This window comes from Truncatella angustata, assembly GCF_020726525.1.
Source record: "Truncatella angustata strain MPI-SDFR-AT-0073 chromosome Unknown BKA67scaffold_7, whole genome shotgun sequence".
Classification (NCBI taxonomy): domain Eukaryota; kingdom Fungi; phylum Ascomycota; class Sordariomycetes; order Amphisphaeriales; family Sporocadaceae; genus Truncatella; species Truncatella angustata.
The window spans coordinates 2,354,211-2,367,740 of record NW_025763387.1 but is presented as its reverse complement, the minus strand read 5'-3'; the positions used below and the strand labels follow the sequence as shown (position 1 = coordinate 2,367,740).

The 13,530-nt window shown below is 50.3% G+C and overlaps 5 protein-coding genes across 5 annotated transcripts; 3 read left to right on the top strand and 2 right to left on the bottom strand.

Moving 5' to 3' along the window:
- Window positions 1-246: 246 nt before the first annotated feature.
- On the bottom strand, window positions 247-2,753 carry BKA67DRAFT_661927 (uncharacterized protein; the record flags this gene model as incomplete). The annotated part of the gene is made up of 2 exons (XM_046107909.1): window positions 247-2,400; window positions 2,487-2,753. The coding sequence occupies 2 exons, from the start codon at window positions 2,751-2,753 to the stop codon at window positions 247-249; spliced, it is 2,421 nt and encodes an 806-aa protein (XP_045955503.1).
- Window positions 2,754-4,400: 1,647 nt separating this feature from the next.
- BKA67DRAFT_378910 (phosphatidylserine decarboxylase proenzyme) lies at window positions 4,401-6,008 on the top strand. Its single transcript, XM_046096529.1, has one exon. It carries the CDS (start codon window positions 4,462-4,464, stop codon window positions 5,680-5,682), a length of 1,221 nt encoding a protein of 406 aa, XP_045955502.1. The 5' UTR covers window positions 4,401-4,461; the 3' UTR covers window positions 5,683-6,008.
- Window positions 6,009-8,370, top strand: BKA67DRAFT_378911 (asparaginase). Its single transcript, XM_046096530.1, has 3 exons — window positions 6,009-6,424; window positions 6,484-6,582; window positions 6,743-8,370. The coding sequence occupies exons 1-3, from the start codon at window positions 6,334-6,336 to the stop codon at window positions 8,116-8,118; spliced, it is 1,566 nt and encodes a 521-aa protein (XP_045955501.1). The 5' UTR covers window positions 6,009-6,333; the 3' UTR covers window positions 8,119-8,370.
- A 1,913-nt stretch (window positions 8,371-10,283) lies between these two features.
- BKA67DRAFT_538997 (uncharacterized protein) lies at window positions 10,284-11,066 on the bottom strand (the record flags this gene model as incomplete). The annotated part of the gene is made up of 4 exons (XM_046100562.1): window positions 10,284-10,365; window positions 10,469-10,548; window positions 10,592-10,756; window positions 10,890-11,066. The coding sequence occupies 4 exons, from the start codon at window positions 11,064-11,066 to the stop codon at window positions 10,284-10,286; spliced, it is 504 nt and encodes a 167-aa protein (XP_045955500.1).
- A 1,317-nt stretch (window positions 11,067-12,383) lies between these two features.
- BKA67DRAFT_522684 (NAP family protein) lies at window positions 12,384-13,457 on the top strand (the record flags this gene model as incomplete). Its single annotated transcript, XM_046098397.1, has 3 exons — window positions 12,384-12,465; window positions 12,516-13,286; window positions 13,339-13,457. The coding sequence occupies 3 exons, from the start codon at window positions 12,384-12,386 to the stop codon at window positions 13,455-13,457; spliced, it is 972 nt and encodes a 323-aa protein (XP_045955499.1).
- Between the last annotated feature and the right edge of the window lie 73 nt (window positions 13,458-13,530).

Here is a 13,530-nt window from a genome sequence, read left to right as displayed (position 1 = left end):
CCTACAAGCTTTAAGTTTATGGAAAGTTTGGAGTTCTTTCATTTCTTCATATTCATCATTCGATCCATATGATCCTATCAATAATACATGCTTTCGGCCCAGGACATCTCCTCAATCCTGTCTTTGCAAAAATAGGAACCATTCCTCTTGGCAGAGACTTGTCTCTTCTGGCCCTTCCTGAAGATACGCTAAATAAAACTAAGGCTATTATCTCAGGAGATTTACAAACGAGAATACACGCCTGATTTAAATTGCAATGAGAGGATTTTCCGGGTTGTGTGGTCTCGGAGCTTCTGGATCATCTCTGGCTGGTTCCGCCTGGCCTGCTGCATCGGCACCAGCGCCTTCGCCGCTCTGAGCGTTCTCTGCAGCAACTCTAGCAGCCTCCGCAGCTGCGGCCTCAGCCTCTTCCCGACGCTGGCGTTCGGCTCTGGCCTCAGCTTCGAGCTGAGCAATGTGTCTCTCCGCAACGCCTGGTGCGATGCTAGCGAGGAAGAGAATACCCGCTCGCTCTAGCCTACGTGCCTGTGTCATAAGCCAATTGCCATTTGCGACTCTTCTCTCCCGTACCAGACGGGCAGCTGTCTCAACAGGGTCTGGTGCTCTCCGTTCACCCGGGGCTCCAGCATGATCGTAACCAGCTCCAGCATTTTCAGCTGGCGCAGGTCGGTCACGGCCATGGTTGTCAGCCGCCGGCATTATATTATCCAAGTGTCTGCGCAGAGGGGTCCAGAACTGCTCGGCGATTGGCGTGAGCAGTCCGGTATTGACCAGGAATAGCGTCAAAGCGATGGCCATCACTGTGAACCATCGCTGCCAACTAGCAGTGGGTGAAGTAAACCACCATACAAAAAGAACAAGACGGATAACCATCCAGATATGAGGCCATATTTGAGCTACAGCAATCGCACGAACCTGAACATTGCCTGGCCGGGCAACTGCATGTCCCATCTGCGGCTGGGCATGGGGAAGCGCAGGTAAGCCTTGCACTAGGGGAGCTGGAGCTTGAGGTTGAGCTTGTGGTTGCTGATGTTGGTGCTGATGCTGCTGAAGTTGCTGTACGGCTTGATCCCCAGTAGGTGGTGACCATGAGCCAATTGTTCTTGTTGGAACTCTTTGTTGTTGCTGTTGATGTTGATCGTGTGGTGGTGCCAACCCTGGAAGAAAACCAAACGCGCCCATGTTTTGCTGATATAAAAGTTGACGCCTCCTCATCCGTTCCGCCGATGCTTGCGCTTCTAGTGCTTGTTGGCTCAGGGGAGTGAAGTAGGCGCTCGAGCTGCCATTCACCAACAACGCACGTGGTCCCTCAGGGGAAGATAGGATATAAACTTCTGGAACAGTTGGAGCGGAGGCTTGTGCTTGCTGTTGACTGGTGGGCTGGCTGTGGTTCTGAGCCGCCCTGATAGGATCGGGTGTTCCCATGGCGCTCCCTGTTCTAGATGGGACCGTGACTCCTGGTGCTATCGGTTGATTTGCCTGGCTATTTCCGAGACTTACCAGTGATGAGTTGCTCGTATTACGTCGCATCGCGTCAGCCATCACCCGGGTTGCCGCTTGTCCTGCATCGGCGGTCCGTAATATATTGTGAACATCGACTCCAGAGAGCTGTCCTCCGTGCAGGGCTCCGTGCGGTCCGGCCAAGGGCACGGAGCGCGGAGGTTGAGGTGCACCAGCGGGTGGTCGAAACATGTTCGAAATGTCTGCAGGCGGAAATGGCGATCCCGTCCTTGGGTTGCGTTGAGGTGTCTGGGTTGTAGTGACAGTCTCGTTGACTGTGATGCGCCACGACTGCCCTCCAGGCCCAACTCCTTCGCGCACAACAGTCCTCGTGCCATCGGGCTGATACGGCGAGGCGTTCCTATCGGTGGGTTGACCAGTCGCCGCCCCTGTCGATGCTACGTGGGCATCCTGTGCTCCATTCAGTCCCAATGCCGCCCTTTCTCTCTGAGTCTGATTTATGATCTCTTGAAGTCTTTGCGGATCGGCCATGTTCGTCATCCACTGTCTCTGATGTTGGGCGATCTGCTGAGGTGTACCAAAACCAAATGGAAGGTGAGCTGGGTGTGCTTGCGAGGGAATTCCAACGGCAGGGGGCTGCGGGAAACCGGGTTGTTGGAAACCAAAGGGTAGGTTTTGCAACGGAGCACCAGCATGTACGTGTGATAGCTGCGGTAGATGCGGAAAAGGCGCATGAGGGTTTGGGTTACGCGGGAGCGGTTGCTGTTGTTGGGGTTGCTGCGGCGGTGGTGGAGGAGCTGCCGGTGCTGACTGCTGGTTGTGCGTACTTGGGGCGGACTGGTTATGACTTGAGTGTGGTGGCAATGGTATACTGGCAGGGCGTATGTCGGAGGTCTCGCGCAAGACGAGATGCAGAGTCTGAGGTGCGCCGGAACGGATCTTGAAGCATAAGAGCATGTTAGCGTACTTGTTCGTCGAAATTGGTGCCACGACACCATCCGAGATGATGGGGTTAGAAATCGCACCTCGTCCTCTCCAAATATCTTAAGCATAGTATCCTCATCGGTTGCCAGCAGACGTCCCCGGTGGATCAGTCGCTGCGCCTGAGCGGCCGGCTTGGTATCTATTCTGTTCTGAAGCTGCTCTTTCAGCTGGCGTACGGTAATGGTCTCAGGCACATTGTTGAAGTTGAGCGGTTGTGGGACGCCGATGGACGGGGATAAGATCTGGAGTGTGAAAGCCTGCGCCTCGTCGCCGGAGGATGATCCCGCGTCAGAATCAGAGGAAGCCATGGTCAACTATCGATCGTCGTCGGTTTGGTGCGATGTTTCGGACTGGACTCTACTCGTACGCTGCGATATGCGTTGGGTGCTTGGTGTTGGGCGTTGGTCGTTGTGCTGAATGCTCGGGTTGGTCTGAGGAAGAGGAAGAAGAAGCAGCTTCAATTATGCTTCCACCCAGAGCGCGAAATACATGCCAGGCAGGAAATGAGCAATATTGCTTGATGACCAGGACGGTCGTACGGAGTCGTAACTGTAGAAGAAATTAAGTCAAGGAAGGCAAGGCACGCAAGAAATGTGACCTGGGGGCGAGATATGAGATGTCAAAGAAGCAAGTTCAATGAATGATTGTGACGCAACAGAAAAATCACGATCGTGCAATACGCTGATCTGTCATGTCATGGTCGTGGGGGGAGCTCTGTTGGTTTCCCAGTACCATGTACTACACATTTGTCTGTAAGAAGTATCCGTAAACGTAAACGAGCCAAGGCCGAATTGGTAATATCCACGTTGGCCTGAACGGCGACCCCTGATATGACACGAAATAGTTTACGGAGTACGCATCCTTAGATCAGTTGTGCACACCCCGTTGCGTTGCGCCCTCCTGAACAAAGTGCCGAGTACAACTCGCAGATGTGATTGTGTTACTTCTATTCAGTTGCTGCAGCGCTTGCCTCTTCTCTAAGCCGTGGAATAAAACCAGATGATTGAGCTGACGTACAGTGGGCAAAAGGACACCATCTTTGTTCAGTTTTCGGGATTTTGTCAAGCTTCCGAGGTACGCTTTGAGTAGGTACCCTGTACTTCGCACAGTTGGATTTTCACAACTTGTTATGACCGTGGAATAGCAAGCAGGTGGGCTTTATGCATATGAGCTGACGTCTCGTACCGGACCGCGTGCTGCACGGATCACCGGGTACCGACAGCTCGGAATCTGCCAAACGCCACCGCTCTCCGAGCTCAGGTTAGCGTCCACGGACAGCTGCGTCATTGGGCAATCTGAAGAGAAGAGCTGAGCTGCATTAGACTATGCTGCTCGACTGTCATTGGAAAGCTGAAATCTGGGGAAGAAAGCCGTCTAGCGCTATCCTGCTGTACATGTGAATTTGGGTACCATGATCGGGATCTCGCCTTCATCATTCCTGTGTTAAACAGCGCAATTGTGCATCAACAGCTGACACAGCGCCGCCCGCCTCTCTGTTTAGCCGTAGCCTACATCCTTTCCCTCTCCCTTCCAGCCAAGCCTTGCTCTACACGTTGTGATAGTGCTTCAAGTCCACCATGGCCAGCCGGCAGATAACCTCTGCCATGGCAAAGTCCAGGGGACCTTCCGGCCTCCGTCAGTCACACCTGTCAAGATCTCGAACATGCGCCCGCCAGTTCACGACCACACCCCGACCCCTATTCCAGCAATCACCCCAGCGACTCCAACAGAAGGAGAAATTCAGATCCAGGCTGGGCTCGGCTCTGAAGAATACTAAGATACAATGGGCACCCATACCGATTGGACTCGGCATTGGTTTTCTAGGGCTTGTACAGTTCTACAAAACTCAAGCCCGTGAGAAGGAAAGACTTGAACAGGAGGCTGCGGATTCGGAACCTGGAACAAGACCCCAGAAGAGGCCCAGGATCAGGCCAGATGGTCCATGGTAAGACTCCTCTCCGTCGCGTTGCACAAGCTCGGCCTTGCTAAATCGCCATCTCAAGGACTGTGCGGGTCATGTCTACCTTGCCTCTGAAGGCCATGTCGCGGATATGGGGTCAGTTCAACGAGTTGGTCATCCCATACTACCTGCGTGTTCCTGGTTTCAAGCTATATTCATGGATCTTTGGTGTCAATCTTGATGAAGTATCCGAGCCTGATCTTCACATGTACCCGAATCTGGCTTCCTTCTTTTACAGAACACTAAAGCCTGGTGTCCGACCTTTGGACCCGAATCCGAACGCTTTACTGTCCCCCGCTGACGGTCGCATCCTGTCGTATGGCCAGATTGAGGGTGGAGACATTGAGCAAATCAAGGGCATGACGTACAGCATAGACGCCCTTCTAGGCAAGACTACTCCGACACCCAGCATTGCCGGATACAGTACAGACTCATTGGACAAGTCAGTCCGCGATGGCCGAGCTCAACACGAACTCCATGGCGATGAAGAAATCATCAAACAAGACGAGGACTTTGCCCGTGTTAATGGCATCACATATACCCTGCCTCATCTCCTCTCAGGCCCAAAGAAGGGCGGCAAGAAGGAGGAGGATCTCGAGGACCAATCTATGCGGCCCTCAACTCCTAGTACCGTTTCCGAAGTCCGCGCCGATTTGGCTTTGGGAGAGAAGCCCTGGTACGATCTGTTGTCCACCGAAAAGAAGAGTGCTCTCTACTATGCGGTTGTCTACTTGGCACCAGGTGACTACCATCGCTTTCACTCGCCCACAAACTGGGTAGTGGAGAGTCGACGACACTTTGCAGGGGAACTCTACTCCGTTTCGCCCTATCTGCAGAGGACTCTACCTGGACTCTTCACCTTGAATGAGAGAATTGTGCTTCTGGGCAGATGGCGGTGGGGATTCTTCAGCTATGTTCCCGTAGGCGCTACGAATGTTGGCTCTATTAAGATCAACTTCGACAAGGAACTGAGGACGAACTCGCTCACAACTGACACTGCAGCCGACAGAGCTGCAGAGGAGGCTCAGCGCAGAGGAGAACCCTACTCTGGGTACTCAGAAGCGACGTACGAGGCAGCAAGTGCAGTCTTGGGAGGCCATGCCATTAAGCGAGGCGAGGAAATGGGAGGTTTTCAGCTAGGCAGTACTATTGTCTTGGTATTTGAAGCACCGGCGAGCAACGAAGGTTCAGACTCGAAGAGAGGCTTCAATTGGGCTGTGGAGAAGGGCCAGAAGCTGAAAATGGGTCAGGCTTTAGGATACGTGATTGAGGAATAAGGCACAAAAGGCATGTCTCAATCCGGGGATGTGAGGGATTGATCCTCAAAGCTAGAACGGAATAGGCGTACTATCTCGCACTCACCCATGCAAGCGATAAACCCGACAGAAAGCTGCACCCACCACTCAGATCAATTTGCAATCGCATTTAGCACATCATCGTCATCAGCCTTGGAAATCTCACCTTTCATGTGATTTAGCATCAGGAAGGTTCAGAAGTGGGCCCCCGTTCCTGTCAGTCCTGCTAAAAACTATGTAGAGAATTTTTCTTTTAACGTAATTCGGGGGTAATTAGAACCTTTTGGGACACTCCGATAGGGCGTCTGGCCAAGCACCACCACCCATCGAGGCTCGAATAAGAACCAATACAAGGTCTGATACGTCGTATTTCACTATAAACACGATTCCTATATTCTCTTTAAGGCAACTTCATAAAGGCGCAACACCGAGATCGCTCACCTAAGATTCCCCTTCATCTTTGAACAATCTGCTTAAATCCGCCGCTCAATCACTTAGCTTGCGACCGCCGACACCAATTAATCACCTGTTAGGATACCAGGTGTAGCAGCCCAAAAAAACAAAACCCAAAAAAAAAAAGCACAAACCCACTCGAATACGTTTCAAGCAGTTCTATCATCGTCAATCTTTAAGATGGGGTTCACTGCCGTTGTTAATGGCAATGGCCAGGAGTCTTACCCTGAGTCCAGGGTCCTTATCATTATTACAGGCGGAACGATATGCAGTACGTCCTCACCATGCCCACTTGCGGAATTGAAGCATTGGCTTACACGTACTGTGCAGTGCAACCTTCAGCGGACGGTTCAGGACTGGTTCCAGTGGTCGGTTTCCTTGAGAGTGCCATGGCTCCGAGACCGTCTTTCAATGATAGGTCTGAACGAGGTATGTAAGCTCAGTGAATCAACCTTTGGTCCGAGGGCTATGCGACAGTGATCAAGTCCAGCTTATTCACTTTCGCATCGCAAACCCGCCGGGTGATTGGGAGATGGGGATCATTCATGGAAACCAACCCTCGTGCGAATTGGACTAACGCAATTCACAGTGAAATTGACCGCCATCAAGGATGGGGAGAAGGTCGAACTTGATAGTCTGCGCACACCACCTAGCTCATACTCGCGGCACATTCGATATGGAGCCCTCGAGTTCTCGCCATTACTAGACTCATCCAGCATCAGCTCGGAGGGTTGGTCACAAATTGCGACCACCGTCAAGGAAAATTACCACCTTTTCGACGGCTTCGTGGTTCTCCATGGAACAGACTCCCTAGCTTACAGCGCATCTGCGCTCTCCTTCATGATGGAAGATCTCGGAAAGCCAGTTATTCTTACCGGCTCGCAAGCATCCATCTTCGCTCTACAGTCTGACGCAGTGGACAACCTCCTGGGCTCGCTGATCGTTGCAGGGACCTTCGTGATCCCCGAGGTCTGCCTCTTCTTTCACCACACCCTGTTCCGAGGCAATCGAACGACCAAGGTCTCGGCGTCTCAATTCCAAGCCTTTGACAGCCCCAACTGCGAGCCCCTGGCTAAGGTGACCAGCATCGGTATTGATGTGAACTGGTCACTGGTCCAGAGACCGACAAAGATCGCTCAGTTCAAGGTAACGCCATACCTAGACACGGCGCACGTGGCTTGCGTGCGAATCTTCCCTGGCATCAAGCCCGAGATGATCAATTTCATCTCCAATATTCCAGACCTCAAGGGCCTGATCCTCGAGACCTTCGGCATGGGCAACGCGCCCTCTGGCGTCGACGGCTCGCTCACAAAGGCGATCCGGTCCGCGGTCGAGCGTGGCATCACCGTCGTCAACGTGTCGCAGTGCACCAACGGCTTCGTGTCGCCGCTTTACGCGCCGGGCTTCGCGCTCGGCAAGGCCGGCGTCGTCTTCGGGCACGACCTGACCTCCGAGGCCGCCCTGACCAAGCTGGGCTACCTCCTGACGCTCAAGATCGAGCCTGCCGAGGTCGCCTCCCTCATGTCGCAGTCCCTTCGCGGCGAGCTAACCGAGCTCGCCGTCCCGGCCTTCTCCCATCCCGTCAGGGAGGAGAGCAACCCCCTGCTGTCGGGCGCCGAGGCCGCTTTCACCCTCCTGGGCTACGCCATCGCCAACGGCGACCTGAAGGCCGTCAGGGACCTCCTCGAGGGCGATGAGCTCAACCACCGCCTTCTGGTCCGCGCTGACTACGCCGGGAACACCCCCATGCACCTCGCCGCCGTCGGCCCCAGCAAGGACGTCCTCAAGGAGCTGCTGTTGAGGGGCACCAGCGTCCACGAGCGCAACCGCGCCAACAACACCCCCCTGTTCCTAGCCATCAAGAGCGAGAGGCAGGAGTTTGCCGAGCTGCTAAGGGCCGCAGGCGCCGCGCTGTGGTGGGAGGAAGGCGGTGCGTCGAGGACCGGGTCGCCGAAGGCGAAATAGGGGCCCGGACTTGATGGTATGGTCTAAAAGGGGTTTCTTTGCGTTTTCGTCTGCTCTTTGTCGTCGTTGTTGTTGTTGTTGTTGCGAATGAATTGGTAGCGATATATAGACTTGAACTATAAAGATGATTTACAAACGGTTATTACTCTCGGCTTTAATCTTTCCATGGTGTTGGGAGGAGTAGGGTGAAGATGAATGCCGACTTTACCTGGCGTTGTGTGGGAAGATGCAAGTCTATCTATGTATGGATGATGATGAATATCAAAGAAGCAAGCAGCTTTAGGGCAAGTTTACGGAGAGGACTGAGTAGTAATGCACATGCAGCTATAGGGTAACTTTTGTTAGTAATTCACGGGTGGGATCGCCAGGAGTAAGAAGACATAGAGCAGGTATTGTGAACACAGAGAAATAAACGAATGTGACAAGGGAATGGAGAAGTAGAAATGGAAGTTCAACATAAAAACTTGCATAAATGTATAGAAGAAATGTTATCTACCTTGAAGTCACATACAACAAACATCATTCATTTCACGCCACCAAGGGACGGACGGATGGACGAGTGGCAGTGAGGGAACAACTAGAGAAAAGAAAAAGAAACTGACTGATGAGAAAGACAGAATAGACTCTTACTGTGGCTGGAGAAGAAATAAAACCTTCGCTCTCTTCAACGGAGTGCCCTATTCAAACTCCACAAGGCAGGATATGGGGCCCAGGGCGCCGGCTACTGATTTGTGGAGTTTGAGCACTGTTCTGAAGTGTCTTACCACTAGACCCACCCGGCCGTTTGTACTTCTGATTGTTGAGGTATCGCCGAGCAGTCTGACAATATGAAGGAGGGTTGTTGAACTTTGAGCAAAGGCCAGAGTTATGGTGTCTAAGATGTGTATATAGCCGGGGAATCACCACGCTTCGCCCGGGAGGCAGATAGGTAGGCAGGCAGGCTGTGAATTTGAGAATCTTGGGGGGTGGGGGGTATAATGAGTACGTAGCGACCTAGCAAGTGTTTAGAGCTGGAGGGCTAACAAGACATAGAGCACAGGCTCCAGAGCACATGAGGCGTCAATTGAGTATTTCAATTTGACCTGACTACGATGTACACGGATCCCAGGTCAATATTGAGTCTCTAATGTGGAGTAGCTCGCATTCCTTTACCTGCACAGAAGCCTTGATAATATTCACAATCCCTCAAGGAGAGCAGTCTCTGAGCATGTACCACAAAGTTTCAAAATAGGACATCACATATGCATGAGCACGCTGAATATCCTATTGTTTGACTGATAGTCACCGTGAATACCGGGTAGATATGCCATTCAGACAAATATTAAAACTCCTGTCACCACGGCATGTTTTACTTTTCAACAGCTTTCGACAGGACCTGTGTCATGTTCATGTTGGATTTTAGAAACTATTTGGTGAATCATGCTTTCTATCAATGCCGCATAACTAGCATATTCACTGCAGATACCATGAGGACAGTCACGCCTGCTACCAAGTACTTTCATATGCGCCTGATCATCGATCTCATCCTCAAAACCTCATTTCTGAATTATACTTGTTGATAGAAGACTAAGTAGCTCCAAATGCGACTACTATTCACGTTATTTTGTTCTATGATAAGTTTAGCCAACGAGGCATTGTTGATTCTGTTCAACGGTTGTCTCTGCCCCTGTCTATGCTTTGACCATTATGGTGCACGCTGAGCTAAGACATATCTCATTGACTCACAGGTAGGTACTGGTTCCTTAAGTTTCTTTCCAAGCATCTGTCTGGTCTTTGTACCAAGGGAGTGCATTTGTATTCCTTAGTCAACTTTCGTTCAAATCAGGTAAGGAATACCTAGAAATAGTATATAAGAAAGGTGAATAACAAATCGTGGTAGAAGGCAGCCATGACCTGGAACAATATTCTCCACTGGACCCGTGGTATATGGGCGGTATTCTAGGTAGCCTGGGTTTGATACCATAGTAATCAACAAAAGCCAGGCCAGTCGTCTTCAAGTTTCCAGCAGTGTTATGCATTGCACTGGACAATGAACAGCGTATAAGAGCTGTATGGCAGGATTCGTGGTTAAGAGTCAATGACTGTTCTCCCCTGAGGACAAAGGTGACATCTCCGACCGAAGGCATTTTTTTTTTGGTCTGTAATGGCTTGGAATCAATGGACACCTACAATCCCGTATCTAGGACACAAGAGAAATAAGGAGTATTCTCGAAATCGTAACTTTCTGAGTTAAGTATTTGACGAAGCCTGTGATTGCGAGTATTAGCTACCGGAAAACTACTTAGGGGACTCATTCATTATAGCCTAATGCTTTGGGAAGACTAGTATAAATCTTCCAATCATTACTTACCGTAATCGGTCACCAACGTGCATTCTCTTTTTACGTTTTCTTTTTTGCAAAGGATATGCCATAACCCTATTCGACGCTACCTGTAATTCCTCCATCCCACAGGTTGTCACGTGCAATTTATACCTTTATTACTCGCTCTCCCGCAAGCCCAATTGTTATAATCTGCTCTACAATCAGTTTTACAATCGCTAATATCCCGCTGTCCTCCGAGCTCATTACGTAAGAAAACGTCCCAGTAAGGTCACTATCACTGACATTCAGGCATCGCGAGAATGTGCTGTCTCGAGACTATAGGCAAAATGTATCGAACGCGAAAGCGAAAAGAAGTCGTCGAATTTGGCATACCTGATTGTGACAGGGAAAAAACCTAAGAGAGTCAAATTTGTTATGCGTGATTTGGACGGCGGAAGGCTAGGTTTACTTTCGAAAAGGCGTTTGAGATGGTCTTATACAAAATGACCGAGGAATTCGATAGAATACGTAGTTGAAGAAAGGAATCAAAAAGAGCGAAGAAACTGATCTCGTTGGCTTCGTTCGCTTCGTTTGCTTCGACGAATGGCCAGAGGTCAAGAGCAGGTCGCCGAGTGGAGATAGTCATTGTGGCAGGAACAGTAGTTGTACCACAAGTATAGGCTCAGGCCTAATTGGGCTCCGAGACCACTACAAGGTTAACCGATTCTCGAGGGAAAATTAGGATGTGAGGAAAATCAATGATTGCGAATATCTCAGCTTTGTTAGAGACAAAGATGACGACATGGACTCCGTTGATGTGTGATCTGATTCGGAGATGTTCTGACAACGTTTGACTTGAGCACAGAACGGAAATGAGGAGACTACAGTAGCTTAGAATAATGTCCGATGCAGACATTTATCCTGACAGAATTTTACTCACGTTGAACGCTATTTGAGGTAGTCGTATGCCTTTAAGCCCACTCAACTTATGAGCAAAAGCAACGCTCGCCAAGAAACATACCCAATTTTCGTCGGTCGAAAGATTTACTACATAGTATTTATCAACTATCATTTCCTAACTGATACCACGAACAGTAGAGCTTGCCGTGGAAGGGATGGTCAAAACATTATGTGCTCCGAAGATCCAATATCCGTTCGGGGCGTCACCCCATCTCTGACTACATCAGTCTTGTTGACATATCTCGTGGAGCCCGGCCTTTTCGGCCGGGTTTAAGAGAAAGGTAAACCAACTGAGTAATCCGACAGTAGACAGCCAATACAAATGCGCTGGCATGGGTTAGGATCGGGAAAAGATTCCTTCTGAGTGCTACATCAGATAGCGCAAGTAAGTGACAGTATCCATAGCATTCGATACACGCCCTACTACCCAAGTGTAGATCGAGCACAAGTCAATGCATGGTTTCCTATTCGGAATTTTTAAACCTGTTCCGACCGCGAGAACGTCATCCGTTTCCAACCGTAATGAAGCTGGAGTTACACGGGAATCAATCAGGTCCGAAGTAATCCAGCACTTTTGGCCGATATACCTTGCTTCTTGACAAGCATGTGACATAGAAAAGACAACCTCAAATAAAATTGACATCCTTGACTGGAAGCCTTGCCTTGATTATAAAGTCAAGGTATAAGAAGCGCCTGCCGAGCACTCACAGGGCACCCTAATGCCTTTCCCCAGAGTAGCCCCACTATGACAGCACGTAGCGCAGGCCTGCTAGCAGTCTGTGCTTGAGCTCAAGGTAGCTGCTGGGGAGGGATCCTGATCTGCATGTAGCCGAGAAAAAAAAAGTTTTGATAAACTGGCTTGGAAAATTTGACAAAGCATTGTAAAATACAACATTGCATATGCACTTTCTATTATTATACCTCCCCATGAAGTTATTTTCGATAATTTGACCCCAAGCCAATTGACCATTCTCGTCTAGGATCTGCGCGATCACCAACCAATATGGCAACCGAAGAGAGCAACGTCACTTATGAGCAATTGGCGGACATCGAGCGCGAGTTCGAAGATGTCGAACTCGAGATCAGTACGATATATAGTCGTTGCAGTAAGAGATAGCACTAACATTCCCGCCAGCTCGCCAGCAGGCAGTCATGACCAAATCTCTGTATGAGAAGAGACAGAAGACAGTGGCCGATATTGCGAATTTCTGGCCGCTGGTATTCGAGAATCCGCCTCAAGAGGTAGATCAATACATCCAGGTCACCGACTCGGAAGTCATTGCTTCTTCCTTAAAGTCCTTCTGGGTTTCGCGATTTGAGGTCGAGGACGGTAGCAAGGGTGACCCTCGCAGCATCTCGATCAAATTTGAGTTTAAGGAGAACGAGTATTTTGAGGACACAATTCTTGAAAAGAAGTTCTGGTACCGTCAATCCAAAGATGACAACTTTGCCGGCCTTGTCAGCGAGCCTGTCCCCATCAAGTGGAAGCCCAAGAAGGACTTGACGGATGGTCTTCTCGATATGGCCGTAACTGTTTATGAGCAAGAGAAGAAGAGTGGTAAGACCGGTATCCCCAAAACCAAAGACTTCACGCCAGAGCAGAAGGCGCTGCAGAAAAAGATTCAGAGTACCGGCATGGGTGGAATTAGCTTCTTCGCCTTCTTTGGGTACCGCGGCTACCCTGTCTCCGCCGAGGAAGATAAGGAGGCCCGTCAAAAGGAACAGGAGCAGCGACGCCTGAGGACTGAAGGAAAGGCCACAGATGAGGATGAGGATGAAATTCCTGATCTAGTGGAAGCGGACGAGGACGAGGGCGATGAGGAGATCCTCGAGATCTTTACTGACGGCGAAGAGCTTGCCATTGCCATTGCAGAGGATTTGTGGCCAAGCGCTATTAAGTACTTTAGTAAGTCTTATTGAAAGAATGGAGCTAAGGTCGCATTCTAACGTCGCTCCAGCAAATGCTCAGGAGCAAGATGGCCTTAGTGAGCTTGACTTCGAGGAGCTGGAAGGTGAGCTTGAAGATGAAGAAGAGGAAGATGAGGAAGAGCCACCCGCGAAGAAGCGCAAGGCTTAGGTGCATCACGCAACCTTGTTCTTCTCTACCTATTCGTGATGGGAACATGTTACCCTTTGGTTGTAGTGTCATT

Coding starts and splice junctions, on each gene's coding strand:
- BKA67DRAFT_378910 (XM_046096529.1), top strand. CDS start 4,462: ATGTCTACCTTGCCTCTGAAGGCCATGTCGCGGATATGGGGTCAGTTC.
- BKA67DRAFT_378911 (XM_046096530.1), top strand. CDS start 6,334: ATGGGGTTCACTGCCGTTGTTAATGGCAATGGCCAGGAGTCTTACCCT. Junction 6,425..6,483: donor TACAGGCGGAACGATATGCA/GTACGTCCTCAC, acceptor CGTACTGTGCAG/TGCAACCTTCAGCGGACGGT. Junction 6,583..6,742: donor CAATGATAGGTCTGAACGAG/GTATGTAAGCTC, acceptor CGCAATTCACAG/TGAAATTGACCGCCATCAAG.